Here is a 23,371-nt window from a genome sequence, read left to right on the forward strand (position 1 = left end):
ATATTATTTATATATTAAAATTAATTATTAATGTATTTATATATAAATACATATATAATTTAATTTATTTTTAATATATATTTATATTTTAATATATATTTTATATTAATAATAATAATAATAATAATAATAATAATAATAATAATAATAATAATAATAATAATAATAATAATAATAATAGAAAAATAAATTATTTTTATAATTAAGTTTAATTCTCATGCATTTTTCCTTTCTACTCCTTATTCTTAAAGCATCATGATTCATGATTGAATTTAGTTACTCAAATATTTTAGTATTGTAACACCATTGATAATAATAACAATTATGATAATAAAAATTGTAAATTCTTTGGTTTTGGACTTAGAAACAAACAATTCAAAAACTAAAATACATAGTTGTCTTTAAAAATAAAAATACTTTTTCATCATAAACAATTAAATAAATTTGCTTATTTAATAACACTGTCCATTAACTATCTAATGCTAATATAAAATTAAGAAGAAAAAGATTAATTTGACTCAAATTTATCATTTATAATTTGAATCGTTTAAAATTAGATATTGTTGAATGGATCCAAAACTTAGTATTTGTTTGAAAATCATTAAGTTGATAGAATTTTTTTTCAATAAAAAAAATTATTTTTAACGTATTTGACAAATTTTTAATAGTAAAAATAAAATTATTAAAAAATAAAAATATTTTTTTGAGAAGTTATAATTTATGTATTTTTTTAAAATTTTTTTCTAAAAAAATATATTTTTCACATAATAAATATACAAAATGAGAAAAAAATAAAAAATAGAGTTATTTATGTGTTATTTGAATAAAAAAAATAAATAAAAATTTTGAAAATTTTTTTTTTTATTTGAATGAAAGAAAGTGAAAACCCTTATCATAAAATAAAATATAAATATTTTTATTTATTTATATTTTATTGTATTTTATAAATATTATAATTTATATATTTGATTTAAATTATTTATTTAATATATAATATTTAAATGTAGATTTTTATTATAATAATATATTAAAATTATTAAAACTAAGTTTATATTAATAATTGTTAATAATAATATAACTAAAGGTAGTATTAGAAATATAAAAAATTATAATATTTTTTTTGTGCTTGTAATAAAAAAAAATTAATAGAACTCTCACCCAAAAAAATTTTCTTTCTTATTTTTTTATATTCAAAAAAAAAAAATTTCTATTCATTTTCTTTCTCTAATCTTCTTTTTTATATTGAAGTGAAGCACTCTTCAATACAGCACATTCCTCTTGAATCTCGATTGCAAACATGTTGTCATCGTTCTCATCCTCACCAATCAAATTAAGGTATGCTCTTCAAATCTCAAATTCTGTTCCCCACTCCGCTCTCCGTCTTTGCTTCCCTTCAACTTCATCCCTACACTCTCACTCTCAGCCCCAATTACTTGATGAAGCTGTTGATTCCTTCACTCGCATGCTCTCCATGCGTCGTACTCCTCCCATCATCCAATTTAACAAGATTTTGGGATCCCTTTCCAAGATGAAGCATTTCCACGCCGCCGTTTCCCTTTTTCAGCAATTGCAAGCCAGGGAAATCGCTCCCGACTTATTTACTTTGAACATCTTAATCAATTGTTGTTGCGGCATGGGTCGCATGACGCTTGCTTTCTCTATATTGGCCAAGATGTTCAGAATGGATTATCAACCTAATACGGTAACATTGACAACAATCCTGAAAGGTCTCTGTCTCTGTGGTAGTGTTGAAAAAGCAGTGCGCTTTCATGACAAAGTGCTGGCTCATGGATTTCACTTTAATGAAGTCACTTATGGGACGTTGATCAATGGGCTCTGTAAGACCGGACACACATCAGCTGCTATTCAAGTGTTGAGAAACATTCCACGTTATGGCATTGCTCCTGATGTCTTCATGTACAATGCAATTATTGATAGCCTCTGCAAGGATACACTTGTAAGTCAGGCTTTTCATTTATTCTCTGAAATGCTTGCTAAGGGAATTTCTCCCAATGTTATCACATACAATTCTCTCATTTTTGGATTGTGTCTTGAGGGTCAATATAAGGAAGCCATTGATTTGTTAAGTGATATGGTGCTTAGAAACATTACTCCAGATGTTTGTACCTATAATACTTTGATTGATGGGCTATGCAAGGAAGGAAAGATCAAAGATGCAAAGAGTGTATTGGCTGTAATGGCAAAACATGGTGTGAAACCAAATGTGGTTACTTACACCAGCTTAATGGATGGATATTGTTTGGTTAATGAGGTAAATAAGGCAAAATATATATTCAACACAATGGCTGATAATAGAGTGTTTCCTGATGTTCGGAGTTACAATATCATGATTAATGGCTTTTGCAAAAGTAAAATGATCGATGACGCCTTGAATCTCTTCGAAGAGATGCGTCGCAAGAACTTGGTTCCTGACACGGTAACTTACAATACTCTAATTGATGGCTTGGGAAAGTCAAGGAGAATCCTTTGTGCCTTGGAGCTTCTTGAAAAGATGCATGATCGAGGTCAACCCGCTAATATAGTCACTTACAGTTCTTTGATGGATGCTTTGTTCAATGTCAAACAACATGACAAGGCACTTATGTTATTCAATCAAATGAAAGAGAGTGGCATTGATCCGAATATATATACATACACCATACTTATAGATGGCCTGTGCAAAAGTGGATGGCTTAAAAATGCAAAAGAGATTTTTCAAGATCTTTCCATTAAAGGCTATCACCTAAACACAAGGATATACAATGTTATGATAAAGGGGCTCTGCAAAGAGAGCCTACTTGATGAAGCATTGGCCTTAAAGTTGGAAATGGAAGACAATGGTTGCTCTCCGGATGCTGTAACTTACGAAATAACTATTCGTGCTCTGTTGGAAAAAGGTGAAAATGATCAAGCGCTGAAACATCTTCATGAAATGATTGCTAGAGGCTTATTGAAAAGACATTAAGGAGGAATAAATCAACTCAAATTAATAAATTTTCTGTTGTCAAAATTTGTACAGAACTTGGTAAATTTTATATCTATTGGGTTGGAGGATTTGGGAAATGCCATGAACTCACTATCACTCTGATTTTGGTTATCTCACTGTTATTGAATTAATTTTGAACTTGTGTTATTGGCTTATTTTTTAGTCTTTGTTACCAAGGCTATCATGCATCCTGTTTCGGCGGATATTCCTAGTTGTAACTGGTGGCTTAATGCTTAAGATTTCTTGATAGTAATTAAGAGCTCATGATTGGTCTGATGAGCAACTGTGTTTTATTTGACTGAATCTTCTTAGAATTCTTCTAAAAGGTATGCGGTGGCAAGATTAATGACATAGATGTATGATTTTCACTGCCATCTTTGAAACAAATACATCTACTAAATGCATGACCCCACTTTTTTTGTTGACAATTTCAACATTTTTGTAATTTTTTAAAATCTGATCATAGGTGAAGAAACCTGTATACTAAGTCTGTGATTACACTTGATGTTTCAAATAAAAAAGTCTGTGCAAGAAGGAATTTCTAGGAATTTGGCTAATTTGGTTCAAATATGAATTATCTTAAAACCTTTGTTCATTTTCATAATTAATGTTACTCGGCTTGAATTCTTAGAAATCAATTGAAAATATGTACATTATGTTCATTTCCATAATTAATGTACAGTTGTAATTAATGTTATCTTAAAACCCTTGTTCATTTTCGGAACTAATGTTACTCAGCAGTTAATGCTTAATTGAATTATTTCATTATTTCTTATTGAAAAATCCTATATAGGGATTATTACATTGTTCTTGTTTAAAATCATGTTGAAAAGCTTTTATTATTAAAACATGGTTTAGGGTTTTGTTGTCTGATATCAGCTACACCTGTCATGAAAAATTTGGTGATTCTAATGCCAACTTCAACTATTTCTACACCTATTTCTTTGGTATTTTCTAAATCTTCTCTGCATTGTGATGAGTGGGGTTAGAATAAAGAATTAAAAGTGAAACAATGTTGTACAGATTGAAATTGCATTTGTTCTTGTAGAATATTTTTGAATGCTAATACAATTTCTTTTGCAATCAAAAGTTGAACTATTATATAGCCTCACTGCTTAAGTGCTGATTAACTTATTCTATGAAACTGGTATTGACCTTGTATTGGTGGTTGAGTATTTGGATTCTTATCATGGATATCATCTTTGTTCCATGCTTACTGATTGCTAGGTGCACTCAAGCATGTTAAGTTAAAGCATGGCACAGACAATATTAAAGATCTCTAGTATGAATTTTCCTTTATACTTGGATTTCAGTTTGTCCCTTTGAAATAATTGTGAGACACTTGATTTAATCGAGGTCAACCCGCTAATATAGTCACTTACAGTTCTTTGCTGGATGCTTTGTTCAATATGAAACAACATGAGAAGGCACTTATGTTATTCAATCAAATGAAAGAGTGTGGCATTGATCCAGATATATATACATACACCATACTTATAGATGGCCTGTGCAAAAGTGGAAGACTTCAAAATGCAAAAGAGATTTTTCAAGATCTTTCCATTAAAGGCTATCATCTGAACACAAGGACATACACTGTTATGATAAACGGGCTCTGCAAAGAGGGCCTACTTAATGAAGCATTGGCCTTAATGTCTGAAATGGAAGACCATGGTTTCTCTCCGGATGCTGTAACTTATGAAACAATTATTCGTGCTCTGTTGGAAAAAGGTGAAAATGATCAAGCGCTGAAACATCTTCGTGAAATGATTGCTAGAGGCTTATGGAAATGGCAAGAGGAGAAATAAATCAACTCAAATTAATAGATTTTCTGTTGTAACTGGTGGGTTAGTGCTTAAGATGTGTTGATAGTAATTAAGAGCTCATGATTGGTCTGGTGAGCAACTGTGCTTTATTTGACTGAATCTTCCTAGAATTCTTCTAAAAGACATGTAGTGGCAAGATTAATGACGTAGATATATGATTTTCACTGCCATCTTTGAAACAAATACATCTACTAAATGCATGGTCCCACTTTTTTTTTTTTTGTTGACAATTTCAACATTTTGTTATTTTTCAAAATCTGATGACAGCTGAAGAAACCTGTATACTAAGTATATGATTACACTTGTTTCCAAAAAAAAAAAAGGCTGTGCAAGAAGGAATTTCTAGGAATTTGGCTAATATGGTTCAAATGTGAATTATCTTAAAACCTTTGTTCATTTTCATAATTGATGTTACTCAGCGGTAACTCTTAGAAATCAATTGAAAATATGTACATTTTATGTCGATTTTCATAATTAATGTTACTTAGTTGTAATTAATGGTATCTTAAAACCTTTGTTCATTTTCATAATAATGTTACTCAGCAGTTGATGCTTAGTTGAATTATTTCATTATTTCTCGTTGCAAAATCCAATAGGGATTATTATATTCTTGTTTAAAATCATGTTGAAAAGGTTTTATTATTAAAACATGGTTTGGAGTTTTGTTGTCTGTTATTAGCTACTCCTGTCACAAAAGATTTGGGGATTCTAATTCCCAGTACAATTGTTTCTTCACCTGTTTCTTTGGTTTTTTTAAATCTTCTCTGAAGTGATGACTGGGGTTAGAATAAAGAATTAAAAGTGAAACAATGTTGTACAGTTTGAAATTGCATTTGTTCTTGAAGAATATCTTTGAATGTTAGTACAATTTCTTTTGGGATCAAAAGTTGAACTATTATATAGCCTTACTGCTTAAGTGCTGATTAAGTATTTTGCATTGGTGGTTGAGTATTTTGGATTCTTGACATGGATTTCATCTTTGTTCCATGCTTTCTGATTGCTAGGTGCACTCAAGCATGTTAAGTTGCAGCATGGCAAAGACAATATTGAAGTTCTCTAGAATTTTCCTTTATACTTGGATTTCAGTTTACCCCTTTGAAATCATTGCGAGACACTTGATTTAATATTTTCTCAGCTTATTTGATTTCTTGTTGAACCCGCCATTGGATTTTATGCTTCAAAATCAGTTTTAAATGGAAGTGAATAATAGCTACTTTCACAAAAATCACTCTTCTGACTGCACTAATAAACAAAATGAATTGAACCCAAACTAGATAGAATATGGTTGATGCTGCTATAAACTTTGAGGAATCAGTCTTAGCATTATAATGAAATTAGGTTCTTCATGTACTATTTATTGTGTGGGGGTAAAGTATTATTTTGGTCTCTAATGTTTGGGCTAAGTCGTAATTTGGTCCCTAACATTTCAAACGTCATATTCAGTCCCTAACATACACTATTATGATTAAAGGGCTCTGCAAAGAGGGCTTGTTTGAAGAAGCATTGGCCCTGTTGTCGGAAAGTGAAGACAATGGTTGCTTACCAAATATTGTGACTTTTGAAACTGTTATTCGTGCTTTGTTTGAAAAAGATGAGAATGACATGGCAGAGAAACTTCTTTGGGAAATGATTGCTAGAGGCTTATTGAATGGTTTGAAGAAGCATTGGCATTCTTGTCAAAAATGGAAGACAATGATAAAGCAGAGAAACTTCGTCGTGAAAAGATATCTAGAGGCCTACTGCAAGGAAAAAAGTAGGTGAGATCCTTCTTGTTGGACATCACATAATGTTGTATTTATCTCGTACTCTCTTTTTTTCTTTTTTCTTTTTTTAATGTGTTTTGTTACCTTCTTCTTGATCATCTATCCTTCCATATTGATGCTTCTACTTTCTTTATCTAATGGTGATTCTTGGTTCTGCTTTAGCCACACTTGGATATTTTCTGTCATTGCTTATTTTGTGGCACCATTTGTGTCAAAGTGGTTGCCATATGTGTCTTGTGGCTGTGGGGATATATTGTTATTTCCTTTTTTATTATATTTGTGCATTGATGTTACTTTATTCCTAAGCTAACTTTATTTTGATTTCATCCTTTAAAGTGAATCACTTGTTAAGCTTCCCTGCACTCTTGTTATTGTCTTTGAATCTCTTCATTTACCCATGCGGCAACATACTTGCTGATGTAGCCATCTAATGTATTTTGGAACATATTCACATTTTGTGTTCATGCAGTTGCATATGTAAAGCTTTGCCTGAGGCATATTGTACAAATGCGATTAACTTCGACAAAACATGATCATTAGTTTTCGTCATATAGAGTAAATGAATTTTTTTTTTTAAATTCAAGGTTCAAATATCTGCAGGTTTCGAAAACCAAGCTTTGATTGAACTTCTATTGATTGTCATATATGAAACACAAAAACTGTTTGCTCTCTGATATTTAAAGTATGTATCCACTTCATATGAAGAAGCTCCATCTAACTTTTTCACATTCCGGTTATTCAATATTTATTTGGATCTGATAACTACATCTTATCATTTATAAATAGAAATGCAGAATTAGAGATAAGAACCTGATATGCCTGTTTATCTGAATTCTAGTTTTTTTTCTCTCTCAAGTATTTCAAAGTTTCCTCTTAGTTTCTGACATTTTAATTTGCTAAAACACTCTTGGACTTTCAAAACTATGTAGTCATTCAAATTAATTGTAATAATATTTGGCTATATCGTATGAGTGTTAGATGCTAATGAGTTTATAATGATCATATTCCTTTTTTCTTTGTTTTAAGTTGTTGCTGTAATATATGAAAATTTGCTATTGTTGAAATCATAGGTGATCATTTTTCTTTGCAGATTTTCAACGTGCCATAGTACAGTTACTTGAACCAACCAACAAAATGGCATCCTCGGCTGCAGAAAGATTGAGGAAGCTATTGCACTGGATATATGTTTCCGTACAAAATATTTGAGGGATGGACTAATTGTAATTAGAAAAAGTCTAGAAACCAACTACAATATAAGCCAACTCAATCAGTCTCCTTTTATTTTCAATTTTGAAATTTAAAAAATTAGGGTAGTGGGGGGTTGGCTTACATTTTGTGTGTAATTAACCTATTTTTCAACTAGTTGGCTCCAATTCACTACACGCAGATTCAATTTAATTATTCTTTCTCTTTTATATTTTGAAATTCAAGTTAGATGGTCCTCATTTATCAATGATGATTGAAAGTACCTGTGGTAAGCTTTTCCCTTTGGAAAAGGGATGTGTGTTATGTTATATGAAGTTACTTCATGTGAGTTCAAAGGGGTTTTCTAGTCTCTTTGGTGTTTTTTCTTAAAATAATATATTCAAATCAATATAATACAAATCACAGTTATTGAATCAAATTAGACTAGATTGAAAAATAAAAACAAATAAATTTAAATTATAATAAATTATATCAATTTTACTTTTTAAATCGATTCGAGATGTATTATAAACATTTTTTTAGTTGTCCAATAGCTTGATTTAATTGTCATTGTACGCATATCTCGTTTTAATAATATAATTTAGTTTTTTTATCTTGTTTGCAGTGACAAGTTAAATATTAAAATGCGAAAATATAACTAATTTAAAAAATGTATATAAATATAAATAAGATTTTTTTTTAATCCGTAGCAAACACCTTGTAATTATGCTAATATTTTTCTTTTGGGTCAGAAATTATGCTAATAATGTGTGATATATATATATATATATATATATATATATATATATATATATATATATATATATATATATATATATATGTGTGTGTGTGGTGGAAACTCAGCTGCATTCGACTTCATGTGAAGTTGATAATTAAGAATCGTTAGATAATTTGACTAAATTTTTATCTAATGATTCTCAACTATCAACTTCACATTAAGTCGACTGCACCTGAATTTTTACCTATATATATATATATATATATATATATATATATATATATATATATATATTATTCGTTAATGGGTTCGGTTAGGCCCAAGCAGAGATCGGTCGCACATAAAACTTCCTCCTTCCTTTTCTGTTACTTTTTTTAGGTAAACACCTCCTACTCTTTCACATAACAAATGGACTTATATGTATTTTACCAAAAACAAATGGACTTATTTATAACAAAAGAATTGTATCTTTTCAATGCTTGTAAGTTGTAAGGTGTAGCCAGTGAAAACCAATTAGCGGCTTATTAACAACCAAATTCTAACAATATTTATTTTATAAATAGACTCTAATTTTGATCCACTCTTAGTATACGAGTGTCTAATTATATATTTTTTCTTTTTTTTTTTCTAAAGATAGGAGACTCGAACCCGCAACATTTTAAATGAGTATGAAAAGACTATGTTATTTGAACTATAACTCATTAGTTCTAATTATATAATATTACATTAATAAAAATAATTTTTTTACATTGACTATATAAATCATCTAAAAAAAATAAATATAATTACGAGACTATATAAAATATTTTAAACCGTGAGTACATTAAAATTAAACTCTTATAAATAACCATCAACATTCCGTTGAAGGTTCTTTGCTGCAGTTTCTACCGTAATTCATTCGACACAAAAACAATAAAGTAACAATTCTAAGCGTTGATTTTAATACCTTCCAAACGTATTCCCCTATTATACATTCAGTAACATAATTACCTAAGCTATATGCGCTACTATGAATTAAATGTTAATCTCTCTCTTTTTAATTGGTCTTGAAGAGTTTTCTTTCGTTCTTTATTAAATATTTTTTTTTTGTCTCTGACGTTTTTCTTTCTAGACCAGAGCCCACAAATCCATTTCACAGAAAAATCAATCCGAAACAACGCTTGAAAGAAATAACGGAAAAAAAGAACAAAAAACAGCACACAAACAGAGAGAAAACTGAAAATGAAAAATGAATCAAAAACAGATATATCCTCTCTATCATAAAGTCGTAGTAACTGAAAAAACCGACAAAACACACGTTACGTGAGAAGACCGAACTACGTTGTATTCTCGTGATTCCTACTTCTATATACGACAAACCCTAACTCCGGTTGGCCCCACACGCTTCTCTCTTTTACTTTTTCTTTTGCACAGTTTTCTTCTGAATATTCTTCAATTCCACCTCAGATTCATTCAAATTAAGGATTAAATTTAAACCCCTTCATCATCACATAATTGTGGAGTTGCATTTTCTTTTCGTGGTTTTTGAATTTTTGATTCGCGGTGGTCACGGTGTTCCTGTTCCAGACTCAGATTACATAGTATCCGTATAATATAATATAATATAATATTTTAATATTAAATAGAATTAGTATTTAATTATCAATTTTGCGGAGTTGATAATATAAATTTATAAAGGGGAAAAAGATAAATGGGGGAAACAAATGCACGGTCAAATTCGCATAAGCATTGGCGTTTTGGTACGAATTCGCAGCAGAATATTCAATTGCGTTCACGGTCGAGTTCGAATTCGACATCTTCGTCACCGGAGTCACCACCAAAGTCTCTGATGGAGAACCTTATGGGACTTCTTAGGGTTCGAATCAAGCGTGGCGTCAACCTCGCCGTTCGTGATGTTCGTAGTAGCGATCCCTATGTTGTCATCAAGATGGGTAAACAGGTAACGTCATCATCATAAATTTTTTTCCTTTTTTTGCTTCCTTTAATTTCAGTTTGCTTTGTTATAATTCATTCACCAACAAGGGTTTCTATTTTTGTTTTTGTTTTTGTATGTTTTCCTCTATGTCTTGACTGCGGTACACTTTGCTTGGCCTTGTTTTTAATTCCAGGATGATTTTTTTTTTCTTAAAAGGAATTGATGAAAAAGTTGTTATTTTTATGTTGTCCAGCTATGGGAAGTTCTTGATTTTGGAGGAACCCTTGTGGGTTTCAAATTAGTGACTATAAGAACATGACATATTAGGCACAAATTCTACTAGCTGTTTTATGAAATTTCCTATTTTTTCGTATTTTGGCTTTTGTTTCATGCTTAAATTGGTGGGTTTCTTTTTTTGTTTTTTGTTTTCAACTTTTAATTCTATGGTTTTATCGATGTTTACTTGCATAATAGCTTGGGTGATAGGAACAATATAAATTCAAACATTTTATGATATTAAATTAAAGTGGTGCCAAATTATGCACTTTCATGATCATGACCTGTGTTTGTTGTTTTTCGGTTTCAGAAACTCAAGACTCGTGTGATTAAAAGGGATGTTAATCCTGAGTGGAATGAGGACCTCACGCTTTCGGTTGTAGATCCGCATGCTTCAGTCTCACTGGTAAGTGAATTTGTTCAATTACTTAATGCCACATTTTCTCGCTAGTTAGAGAATGCAAAGGCATGTTCAACATATATATTGAGAATTGATGCTGTTGTTCTTGCCTTCATTATGCTGGTTGAAATGTATTTTTTGAGCCAAAAAAATGTGACAACAAAAAAAAGTAAGGATGAGATCAGAGTCTACACATCACACAGATACATGTGAACAATGTTGCCATGTGGACTATCTATAATTGAATTATTGAACTACCATATGTATAGCATTTCCTGAATTGCTCTACTTTAACTCACTAAATTTCATCAACTATACATATCTGCTTTCAGAAGTAGGAGGCTTTTGTGTCATGAGAGGGGCAGTGGCCACCCCCAAATTTTTGCAATTACTTTGAAAGCTCTTGTTCTTTCTCATTTTCTCATACATGCTAATTAAAACCAAATCTTAAATTAGGGGGGAAATTCTGATGGATAAGGTCTATGTATAATGAAACTTATCCATGAAAATTTCCGCCTCATTTTACTCTCCAACCAAACATGCCCTTAATGGTAAACTGTTGTAGTATGATCTTAATAAAGCTGGATACTGGAAGCCATAACTTTGTGTTATTACTTATTAATCAATTGGTATGAATGTAGTATGGATGCCGTGCTTTGTTTAATCAGTTGAAAAACGCAAGACCAAACTAAAATTATGAACTTTTTCGATATTTATTTCTAGTATCTCTGTAGTGACAAGGTCAAAAAATGTGCAGTGATTTTGTTGGTAGTTGTTTATCTCTGATTTTGCGCTACATTGATTTGTGTATTGGATTGCTAATTCGGAGTCTATCCTTTCTGACTGCAGACTATATATGACCACGATACATTTAGCAAAGATGACAAAATGGGAGATGCAGAGTTTGAAATCTTACCATTTATAGAAGCCTTGAAGATGAATGTGACAGGCCTGCCAAATGGTACTGTGGTCAAAAGAATACAACAAAGCCGGGATAACTATCTCGCAGATGAGAGCCGCATCACTTATATCAACGGTAAGCTTGTTCAAGATATGATCCTTAGACTGCGAAACGTGGAATGTGGTGAACTGGAAATCCAGCTAAATTGGATTGATCTTCCTGGGTCCAAGGGTTTATGATCTTGTTGGATTGTTGTCTATTAGCAACTCCATGCATATGAGCTGGCTAGTTTAATTCCCGAATATGACATTAAAGTCTGATGAGGCTTTACCTAAGGCTTTTGAGGAACAGAACTGATATATTCAAACTCTGCATATTTTAGTGTGGTTTGTAGTAGCATTTGTACAGTTGAGACAGAGCCCTTTTTTATGATACTTGTTATTTTGGAGTGCCTTGGTTCTCAATGAGTTAGTTCTATAAAGTTTTGATTGGGCAATTATTATTATCATCATCATTAGTACTATCTGCTCCAAAAATGTGTTTAAAAGTACATATTTCAACAAACGAAAGTTTTTATGACTTACGACTCTCACAAGAAATTATCTAATCATCTTGATCAGAGGAAAACAATCAAAACATATTTTCCAAGCAGTGACTTATTGGTGCAATAATAGGTGTTAATCATTTTTCAAAAATAAACAAATATATGATCTGGAATAAAATATATATGCAAGTCCAAACATGGCACCAAAGGGCATAAGTTATAAGCAAATGAAATTCAACATTCTCCAAAAACAGTAACATGACAAATAAGATTTCAACAGTTAAAATTGCCCTCCATGGCTTACCAATCTTCTTAACTTTTTGATTTCTTCTTCTTCTTTGTTTCACTTGCAGCCTCCACCATTTCCCCATTTTCATCCTTTTTATCCTTTTTTTCTTCTTTTTAACTTCTCCATCGGCAACACCATTGATAACATTTTGTTCAGCCTCTTGGTCCAATTTCCTCTTTTCTTTCTTTTTCTTCTTCTTTTCTGATTTTTGATCTTCCAATGCATCACCATTTGTGGTTTCTACAGCCATGTCATCACCTTCATCTGCAGCTTTTTGCTTCTTCTTCTTGGCTTTCTTGCCTGAAGCTTCAACAGGCACTTCTTCTGTTTCCATCTCCATATCTGTAAAATTACAATGAATAAGCAAATATGTCCCATTACAAAAGTAGTAAGTATTATATACAACATATACATGGCTGTAGTTTTTTTTTTTACCCCATAAAAATAGGCTCATTATATTTTGAAACTATAATCACTGCTAAATGCATATAATCCACTCAGTCCCACCTTTGTTATCAGCACTTTCAATGGCAGACTTCATAACATCTATGTTCTTACGAGGGGCAACTCCCTTGTCATAAAAATCAAGTCGCTCCTCAACTTGCTCGCGAAGCTTCTCCCCAAATGCAGTAGTTCCCCTTTCTGCATCAGTGTAATGATATAATTTTTACATGCGGCAACATGTTATGTAACGCATAATATTTCTATAATTAATACTTAGAATAACAAACCAGAAAAGCAGTCAATCCGTGATGCAATAGAACATTTATTTGCAAGATAGCGAGCCATTCGGCCCTTGTTTTTAGCGGATGCTCGACCAATGAAAGAGGAGTGGAATATCAGACCATATTTGGGAGTGTTTCCTCTTGTCTTTAGAGCCCTGAAAACATGCAACAATGATTTAACTTACAAGTAATGGTGACACAATAATCATAGCAAAGATATTCCAAACTCAAACTGGCACCTGTTCTTGACACGTCAAAATGCATATGGGGACTTATGGAGGGAGAACTATTACCTAAACAGTGATGCAATGATTTATTTATGGAGAACTATCTGACACTGAATTTAACGTGTACAAGATTAAAAGAAAATGAAAAAGAAAGTAGAAAGGATTGTGCCACAATGCCCTAATTTAACTTGCACCATTGAAAGAGACTAACCAGCCATACCATAAACAATGGTAAACAACAAACTATTTTCAGTTATACAACATAAAATGGACCTTATTCTTCTTCTATGACCAAGTAGTCAGTTCCATCTTGGAAGGAAACTAACAAGTAGAGATAAAAACCTGAACAATGCCTTCTCAGCACCAAGAATTTGAAGAGTTGAAGAAGGACACTTGGCTAAATTTGTTAGACTACCAGCATGTGAAATTAAACGTGCACCAACAACTTCACCAATCAAAGAAGCCAAATTTGGTGCAATGTCATTCATTTTAGCAACCAAGTAATCATACAGCTTCCGCCTGTACTCAGATAGGTCCATTACCCGCTGTGCAAATTGGTGGACATTAATCAAGTCCACTGGGGACAAATCCTGCCCTGAAAACAAGGAAAAACGAAAATTTAGATAAAGAATGAAACATAAGTTGAATATGGTATACAAGTGAGAGTTCTACCCATGGAGGCCTTGGCAGCTTCCACAATCTCCTTCGCTTTATCTTCATCTCCAACAATGTCAGTCAACTCTGGAATCTTGTCCTCAGCCAACTTTGCTTTATCCTCAATAAACTTTGCAACTTTTGCATACAGATAATTATCATTTACAATCTTCACCAATTCAGGGAAATGCCAAGAGTACCATTCTCTACACATTATTGGCAAACGACCGAGATAATTACACCTCAAGTTTATTAATTCTATCAAAAGAAGTGAAATACTTTAATATCTAAAACTCTAGATTTAAGATTTTCCGATTCACTGTCACAAAACTACCTGACTCTCATTGAGAATGAATTGATATCCTTATCAAGTGTATCGAGAAGGAAGATTGCTTGAATGACCATATTGTCAACTCGATTAACATTGAATTTCACCTTTGCTCTACTATAACTGTGCCCCAGACCAAGTTGTGCCTTTTCCAAATCTCCTGTCTGCATTATTCAAGTAGGGGCAAAAATAATATGAACAAAAATACCAAGAAAAATAAATTCCAATTGAAATGCATATCCAGCTCATGCATGCAAAACAAAAGCACACAAACAAAGGGAAGCAACAGCAAATGCTAACCTTGAGATCACCAACAAACTTATCAAAGTGGAGCCGCACGCCACGAAGCAGCTCACTGACAAACTCATTGCTTTGACAAGGGATTTTAGTCACTTCAGCTATCTGTGAACCAATCTTAGGATCTGACACGCCTAAACTAAACTTTGACTTCTTACCTTCCTTGACTTTAGGTAAGTTAGTCTCCAAAACAGTTCTCAACTCATCGGTCAGCAAGCCTGAACACCAAAGACAACAACGAACATGTGCATGATAACAACAACAGCATCATAGAATCTTACTCTATTAATTAATTAATAGTTCTATATAATCAATCTTCTATGATCACTGAAGAGAAAATTAGATTTTGATGAAACCCAATACAATACAAAGCAAGAGCATGAAAACTCAGCGAGTCAGCGAAGCAAAGCTGAACCACTATAGCATTTTATTCGAAGATGAACACCTCATTATTTAAAACTTCGCAGAGCATTCATTTTAGCTTTTAAGAAACGGGGAAGGTTATTTTGTTTACCTTCAGAAATGGCGTTGCACTGTTTTAGGGCATCGAGTGCAGAAGTAAAAGGGTTGAAAGAACGAAGCTTGACCACTTTCCCGAACCGGTTCAGATCAGAAACGGAGTTCCGAACCGCTTCAGTATTCTGCCCTATTTCGTCGAGGCCATGAGCTTCGAAGAGCGCGTAACCCGACGCGGATTCGTAGAGAAGGAACAGCGCCATTGAAAGACACTCGGAGAACGAGAAAGAGAGAGGAACGGAAGAAACCCTACTACTGAGGAAGACGAGTTTGAAGAGAGCTGCTGACTAGGGTTTTAGTGGAGAAAGTTTTTTCCTTTTTTGATAAACCCTAAATTTTGATTTGGATCTGCTGGACCTTAATGGGCTTATAAGGTTTTTGGAGATTATGGATTTTGGGCCCCTGAGAAACAAATTTGGTAATGAATGGTAGTACTTGGCTGTTCAGACTAAAATCTTTTAGCAAGACCAAAAATACACTAAAATGTTTCGGTAGTTAAAGGATTCAATTCATCACCAAAAAACATAAAAGGATTCGATTTCATGATTGGTCCATCATCCAAAACATTCTGAACCCTTAACTATCCATCAAAGAGCAAAAACCCATAAATAAATCTAAATAGCTACACCAAAAAATAACCGACCAGAAACAAGCTATCCATCAATTTTCAAGGCAATCAGTATGCAATTTGCCGCAAATCTTGTAACCAGCTCTCACCATCTTGGGTTAATTAGCTCACTTTTTCTTTTAAGTAACTATTGAGAATTCAAATTTGATTTTATATATGTAGTAATTTATTGACCTGTAATAAATATTTTAAATGAAGATCAAATCTATGATAAATTAGTCGAGAAATAAAAAATTTGCAACCACCTCTATTTTCAGAAAAATCATAAATTTTGATGGAGTCAGAATTAGTTGCTATTGGTTAATTTTCAATAATTACTGTCAAACGATCCAAAAAATATATTTACCTGCGGAAAAAATGTCCTAAGTTTGAATTAATGTATGGGATAAAATATTATCTAATGAATAATTTGTCTTTTTACATGGTTTCTCTCTACTAAGAAATGTGATCTTGGTATAATTGTCTTTGTACATTAATTTGGTTATCTACAATTCTACATTTATTCTAATACTATTAGTCTGTTACATTTGGTATGGTCTCACTTGATGTGGAACCCTATAGGCCTATATGAATAATAGTCAACAAAATCTTAACCAAAGTCAACATTGGATATTGTGTTTGCAAGTTACTTATGTGGATCCACACAAATTTGTATGCTTTTTATCACCTCTACATTCAATCCGATTTCAATTAAAACTTTGGTCATAGTATTAAGAAGATTTGTAGTAGCAGAAATGGATCATCTCTATTTTTTTTTATTTGAGAGAATAAAGTGTGATCTCTTATCTTAAATTAATAAGAGAAAGAAAATAATAAATGGTAAAATCAAACACCGGATACTATTCAAATTTTTTTTTTTCGGTTGGAGAGGATCCATTCCCGTTATCTCCACCGTCTTAGTTGCCCTTTTTCTTTTCCCAAAAATTGGTTTCCTTATATGATCTAATGGAGTAATGGTTCATCAAAACCACAGCAGAAACATGTCTCCAACAGAATTTATCGCACTCTTCCTTGTTTTCTGTCTCATTGAATCTCTTCCGGTTTCCTTCCTATGATGATTTGGGGAACTGTTGGGAGAACACAGGAAAATGGAAATTACATTAATGATATGCCTATTTTGTCAATGTCAACTCTTACATTCATTCATTATTTGTATTAATGGTGTAATCATTGTGTAAGGAAAAAAATTTGAGCGAGTACAAAATCAGTCTAAAGCAACACATTATTTTTATTAATATTGCATATTTTAATTACAATGCAAATATTAATAAATTTGAAGGGGCACGTCTAAATTGAACCCAATAATTTTGTGCGTATTTAATGCACTATTTTTTATGAATAGTTAGATTTTATTAAAAAATATTATAAAATAAAAGTATTGATAGACTTTAATGTGTATATATATATATATATATATATATATATATATATATATATATATATATTTATATAAAATATTTTAAAAATAACAAGTGTAATCTTTGCTTTAAAATTAATAAATATAAAACATATAAATATATACACAAATATTTTTTTATTAAGATTAATTATTATAAAATAAATTATTTTATAATAATTGAAAATAATTAGATTATCATTAAAAATTTTAAAAACATTGTAATAGTTAATTTTTAAAAAATATATCATTTTATAATATAATTTTTTTATCCAAATATTTGTGAACATGTATTTTATTTAAAATATTATATACAATCCATAAAAATATTATTTTTTATTTTTTCACACTTATAAATAAATATTTTTTTATTTATTCACTTAAAAAATAGAAATAGAAAATAAACATTATTTTAAATTTTTAAATATAAATAAAAATATATTTCTACAAAAATAAAAAATTGTGGAATGACATGAAAATTATATAATTATAATTAATATTTTTGTATAATTATTATATAATCTTTATATAATTACATATAGTTTTATTTTCATGAATTTTTTTTTCTTAGGCTTGAGTTTAATAGATTGTCTGATTCAAGCATCCATATTTCACAACAAAAATATATTAAGAACCTGTTAAGTAGAGCTGGTATGCTGCACAGCAAGTCCATGCCTATACCTATGTTATTTACTCTTAAATTGACCTCACAAGGCTCAGATTTATTTGAAGATGCCACTTTCTATAGGTCTATTATGAGACTACAATATGCTACATTAACACATTCTGAGATCTCTTTTGCAGTTAGCCGTGTTAGCCAATTTATGCATCGCCCTCTTTAGCAACATTGGGTGGTTGTGAAAAGAATTTTAAGATACCTATCAGATGTTACTAGTCATGGATTATGTTTTTCGAAGAGTACTTATTTTACTTTAATAGCATATGTAGATTCTGATTGGGCAAATAACCTTGATGATAGAAGGTTAACAAGTGAATATTGTATTTACTTAGGCTACAATTTAGTTATGTGGTCTAGAAGGAAGCAAGTGGCTGTGAGTGTAAAATTTGGTTAAATCATAATTAATAAATTAATTATGAGCCAAAAAGGTTAAAAAATTAAAATTTATAATTTGAAACAATTAAAATATTTAGAATATAAATTAAAATACTTATTTTAAATATTTTAGTCCAAAATTAGACCAAACACGTAAAAATAGAATTTGGGTCACATTTGAGCTTAAGTCCAAACATAACTACCCCTTATTTAGCCATTTCAGCATCAATCTTTCCTTTCATTTCACACCCTCACCACAAGAAGAGAGAGGAGAGGGAAGAATGAATGCCTAACACAACACTATTCACTTCATGGCAAAAACTTTCATAACTTTTAATTTGAAGTTTCGATTGAAGAGTTGTTTATGACCACATATTCGTCTCAAAATCCTCTTCATTTCTATTTGAACATTTTGGTAAAGAACCTAGAACACTTTGCCCATTTCTCCCTTTCTTTCAATTTCACGTTTTTGGTTAAATGAGTGTTAAGATATTGTGATTTTGATACTTTAGGAAAAACTCAAGTACAATCTCAAGCAGGATTTTGACTCGAGATTGAGTGGTACAAGGTAAGAAAGTTCAATCTCTTTATTATCTATAATTTTGAATAAAAACCCTAGTGTGAATATTAAATTATTGTTGTGACTAGATTTTATTGACTAACTTGCCTTGTTTGGAATTAATTTTGGTATGGATTGGTGCAAAGCTTGTGATTTGGTGGAGGATTGATCAAATTTGGAGGCTTTGGTTGGAGTTTGGTTCCAATTTGGTGAGAAAAATTCAAAGTTGGAAAAAATCGCCGACATTAAGGTACGAGTTTTAGTTTTGGTAGGCATTATGTAAAGTTATATGAATGCCTAAGTTAATTATCCGAGGATAGGATTGAATGGAATGATGTATGTTGATAATGGGTTATGTGTTAGTGTGATTTTGTGAATTGAATGCTTGATATGAAAAATGTGATTATTTGAATGGAATTGAATATGAGGTTGTGATTTTGCTTATTATAATAATAATTGATGTGGATATTGGGTTGGAGGCCGTGATAGAGTGAGGAGTCCCCTATATGATAAATGGAGGTAAGTGGTGTGAGATGGTTATTAATTCTTGGTTGATTATGAACTTGGATATGTGAGTGCTATGTATTATTGATGTGAATGGATTTATGGTTGTATGAGTGTGTGTGTGTCAAATGTTTGATTGGTTGATTTGGTGTTGAAATGGTCAGAAAGGGGTAGAGAATTGATAAGTGCATGATTGAGTATATTTAGTAAAGGTTGTGGTTTAGTTTGGAATTGAGTTGGATTGAGAATTGAGGAAATTGAGCAGTTGTGAAATTTTGGTAAAAATAGATTTTTAACTAATTTTGATGGGTCACAACTTAGCTCTCGGATCTTCAATTTTGTAAAATTGCCTTAAATAAAAATTGGGTCTGTTTAGTTTATGACGTTCGAAAAACGGACGAAAAATAACTTTTAACAAAAAAGTTATGGGCGTTTGAAGTTTGTAGTTAAAAACTAAATTTACAAAAGTTGCAGAAAATTGAGGTCGTGCGTATGCATACGTATGAGGGGTGTTACGGAATTGAAATTGTTATGCGTATACCATGTGTATGCACAAAAGCTAAGTCATGCGTACGCACGACCCAAGCATACGCACAACTTGCATTCCAAAATTGAATCTTTTTCGTGCGAGTTCTGCGCGAACGCACAAAAAGGGAGCTCATGCGTACGCACGAGGCATGCGTACACACGACGCATGCATACGCACGACTATACTGTTTTTCACGAAGTGTTATTTTTAACTATTTTTGCCTATCCAATTTGCTTTTTCACTTCTATAACCCATGTTTAAGGTTGGATAGCTAGTTCTAGGTCCTGAAATGAGTGTGAACATATGGATTAGATTAAATTGATATTTTTGATGAAATTGTGGATCAAAGTTAATGAATATTGATGAAGGCTTGTGGCTAATGTACTTGCTGATTAAAGACTTTGCGGTGAACTGAATAAGATGTGAATACTTGTGCTGGCAAGGACCAGTGTTATTCCCGCTTGCGTATTGAACTGATGATTACTTTTGACAAGGACGTGGCGAGGACGGTGGTAAATCTCACTTGCATACTGAGCCAAGTTATACCAGATTAAGGATGGTGGTTAATCCCGCTTGCTCGTGGGTTCTCTTGGTGTAGTAATGTGGCGGGCATTATATCCCGAGAGTGTGACAACACTATATCCCGAGAGTGTGTCGGGTACTATATTCTACAATGCACAAGAAAGACAATGTCCGAGTTAGCTACCGGATGTGTCTGATTCTGAAGTATAACTGACACGTGAGCTCATGGCCATTAGGACAGACATGCATCATATGCATTTATGTGAAATTGTTTTAGTATACAATATACATTGTTTTGGTTTGCCTATGTGTATATCTCTGTTTAGTTTTTAATTGTTGTATATGTTATAAGTGTTTTGCTTGTGTTTGCATCCAATTAATTGTGTTTGCTTCTACTGAAATCAATATTGAAATACTGTGGTATTGGATTGAAAAGAGACAGGCTGAGATGAGCGTTAAAGGAACTTGGGTTGATGGATCATTAGTTAGTGAAGGGTTTAGTTTACATTATCCTGTTTTGGTTTAGTATAACTAGGGTTGCACATGGATCGGATAATTATCCGTATCCGATCCGAATTTTGAGGATATTATCCAATCCGTAGAGCCATCAGATCGGATTAGATCTAATCCACATATGATAGGATCAGATAGAGGATTTAACAATGATATCCGCGGATCCGATCCACAAATAAGCATATCCGCACATCATATAAATAGCCTAGTTTCACCAAGCGTTGTGCTATGAATTTTAGTGTGTTGTCATGAATTTTATGATATATTGCTTTTAATTTTTTATGTTGTACTTTAACTTAGAACAATTAAACTTAGATCTTGTATTATTATTTTTTTTTTGTTATTCAAGAGAACTTTTATTGATAATATTTTAGTAGTAAATAGGCACAAATAGGTGAAAAAATAGATTTTCTAGACATTTTTTTGAAAAATAGCCAAATAGGGCCTTAAATCAATTTTTTGAATTATATGGATATAGTCGATATCCGATCCGACATGAAAAATGCAGATTTCGTATCCGATCCGATCCGATAGGAGCAGTGCGGATTGAAATTTTAGGTAATATCCGATCCGATCTGTGTGCAGTCCCTAAGTATAACCTTAGGCTTAGATCTTGATTGTTTGGAGTTTAGAATTATCTATTGGGTTTGTGTGATTTTACATCATCTCTATTTGGAACTTTTACCCTCTTGAAAACTTTTTGGTTCTTACTCATTTAAGAAATTTACTGTTTTTCAGATACAGAACGTAATGCACCATATATATATATATATATATATATATATATATATATATATATATTAGTTTGTACTATTCTTTGTACTTATGTTTACTATTGTTAGTCGTTTGAGGTTGTACATGTATATTTTTAGTCAGCCTTTGCTTCGTAGGTCGAGACTAGAGTTTGATATATATAATTATTTTCATTTTATTTGTATATTATGTCTCTTTGGTTTTTTTCTATACCAAGCTTTCTACCTTTATCGTTTTCAAGTACAATGCGGTTTTTGGTTTTACCTATTTTTTCTTTCAAGACTCCTAGTTAAAATATCCTTTGAATATATATGTATATGTATGTATTTGCTTTTAGACATCATAGCGTCTCACCACCTTTATTTTACGACTATAGCATAAAGCTCTGTGTGATAGGGTGTTATAGTGAGTAGGTCTTTAATAGAAGCGGAATTCAGGTGTGATGGTTTCAGTGGCTAAGAGAAGGAGGGTTGAATCTTAGCCCCCTTTTTCGCTTGATTACACTTTCTGGTCTTTGAGGAGATTTTTCTATTTTTGTCTCGTCCCTAGCCACGAGACTTTTATTTTTGTCTCGTCGCTTGGCACGAGACATTTTTTGTTTTAGCTCCTGTGTAGCAGAAACAGAAATGGAGTAGTAGAGAGAGAAAATTACACCCAGATATATCATGGTTCAGCTGCTAAGTGCAATGCAGCCTACATCCAGTCTCCATCACAACAATGATGGAATTTCACTATAATCATCCTGATTACAAACTGTAAAGTGCTAACCCAACTTACAAGGGAATTCCCACAGAATCATGAAACACAACATAGATGAACAAAAGAACTCTAAGGACATCTATGGCTTTTTCTTTTAATTTTGCACTCTCTTCCTTTTTCTGCTTTATGGCTTTTTCATACAAATCTCACTTTTTGCCTTTTTCCATGAGACTCAAGACATGACAAAATTAAACAGAAAAACACAAAATAGAATACATTGAAGAGGAAGAAAATCTGTTAGCTCAGGTAGCTCTGAGAACTCTGTGCCCTGCACTCTCACACTTTCTCGTTGAATCAAACCGTGACTGTTCACCCTTTTTATAGAAGGGAGAAGCCTCCACAGTGGAAACAAAAACCAAGCTTAACTTCTTTTTCTTCACACATAACCGGTTCGGCCAGAGAGAGAGAAGAGGTAACCCATGCAAAACTCAACATGCAAATACCTCTCGTTCTTCCTTGGTCATCACTTTTCATCAATCCGAGCGCTCCATCCTTGGCTTGCTCTCCAAGATGGATTTCTGGCCCTTGATGCTTCATGATGATGATGACTTCATCTGCTCCAATCTCTACCTCTTCCATCACTTCA

At 32.1% G+C, this 23,371-nt stretch overlaps 2 protein-coding genes, 1 non-coding gene and 1 pseudogene across 3 annotated transcripts; 3 read left to right on the forward strand and 1 right to left on the reverse strand.

Annotated features, from left to right (window-relative positions):
• Nucleotides 1–1,220: 1,220 nt before the first annotated feature.
• On the forward strand, nucleotides 1,221–4,992 carry LOC112802320 (uncharacterized). Its single transcript, XM_025845478.2, has one exon. It carries the CDS (start codon nucleotides 1,298–1,300, stop codon nucleotides 2,963–2,965), a length of 1,668 nt encoding a protein of 555 aa, XP_025701263.1. The 5' UTR covers nucleotides 1,221–1,297; the 3' UTR covers nucleotides 2,966–4,992.
• Nucleotides 4,993–5,348: 356 nt separating this feature from the next.
• On the forward strand, nucleotides 5,349–7,973 carry LOC114927700 (uncharacterized). Its single transcript, XR_011882350.1, has 2 exons — nucleotides 5,349–6,562; nucleotides 7,663–7,973. It is a non-coding gene; the product is annotated as an uncharacterized protein (transcript).
• A 1,659-nt stretch (nucleotides 7,974–9,632) lies between these two features.
• LOC112802330 (protein C2-DOMAIN ABA-RELATED 4) lies at nucleotides 9,633–12,484 on the forward strand. Its single transcript, XM_025845492.3, has 3 exons — nucleotides 9,633–10,435; nucleotides 10,998–11,093; nucleotides 11,937–12,484. Exons 1-3 carry the CDS (start codon nucleotides 10,187–10,189, stop codon nucleotides 12,225–12,227), a joined length of 636 nt encoding a protein of 211 aa, XP_025701277.1. The 5' UTR covers nucleotides 9,633–10,186; the 3' UTR covers nucleotides 12,228–12,484.
• A 188-nt stretch (nucleotides 12,485–12,672) lies between these two features.
• On the reverse strand, nucleotides 12,673–15,912 carry LOC112802329 (nucleolar protein 56-like; annotated as a pseudogene).
• Nucleotides 15,913–23,371: the final 7,459 nt, after the last annotated feature.

This window comes from Arachis hypogaea, chromosome 5, assembly GCF_003086295.3.
Source record: "Arachis hypogaea cultivar Tifrunner chromosome 5, arahy.Tifrunner.gnm2.J5K5, whole genome shotgun sequence".
Taxonomy (NCBI): domain Eukaryota; kingdom Viridiplantae; phylum Streptophyta; class Magnoliopsida; order Fabales; family Fabaceae; genus Arachis; species Arachis hypogaea.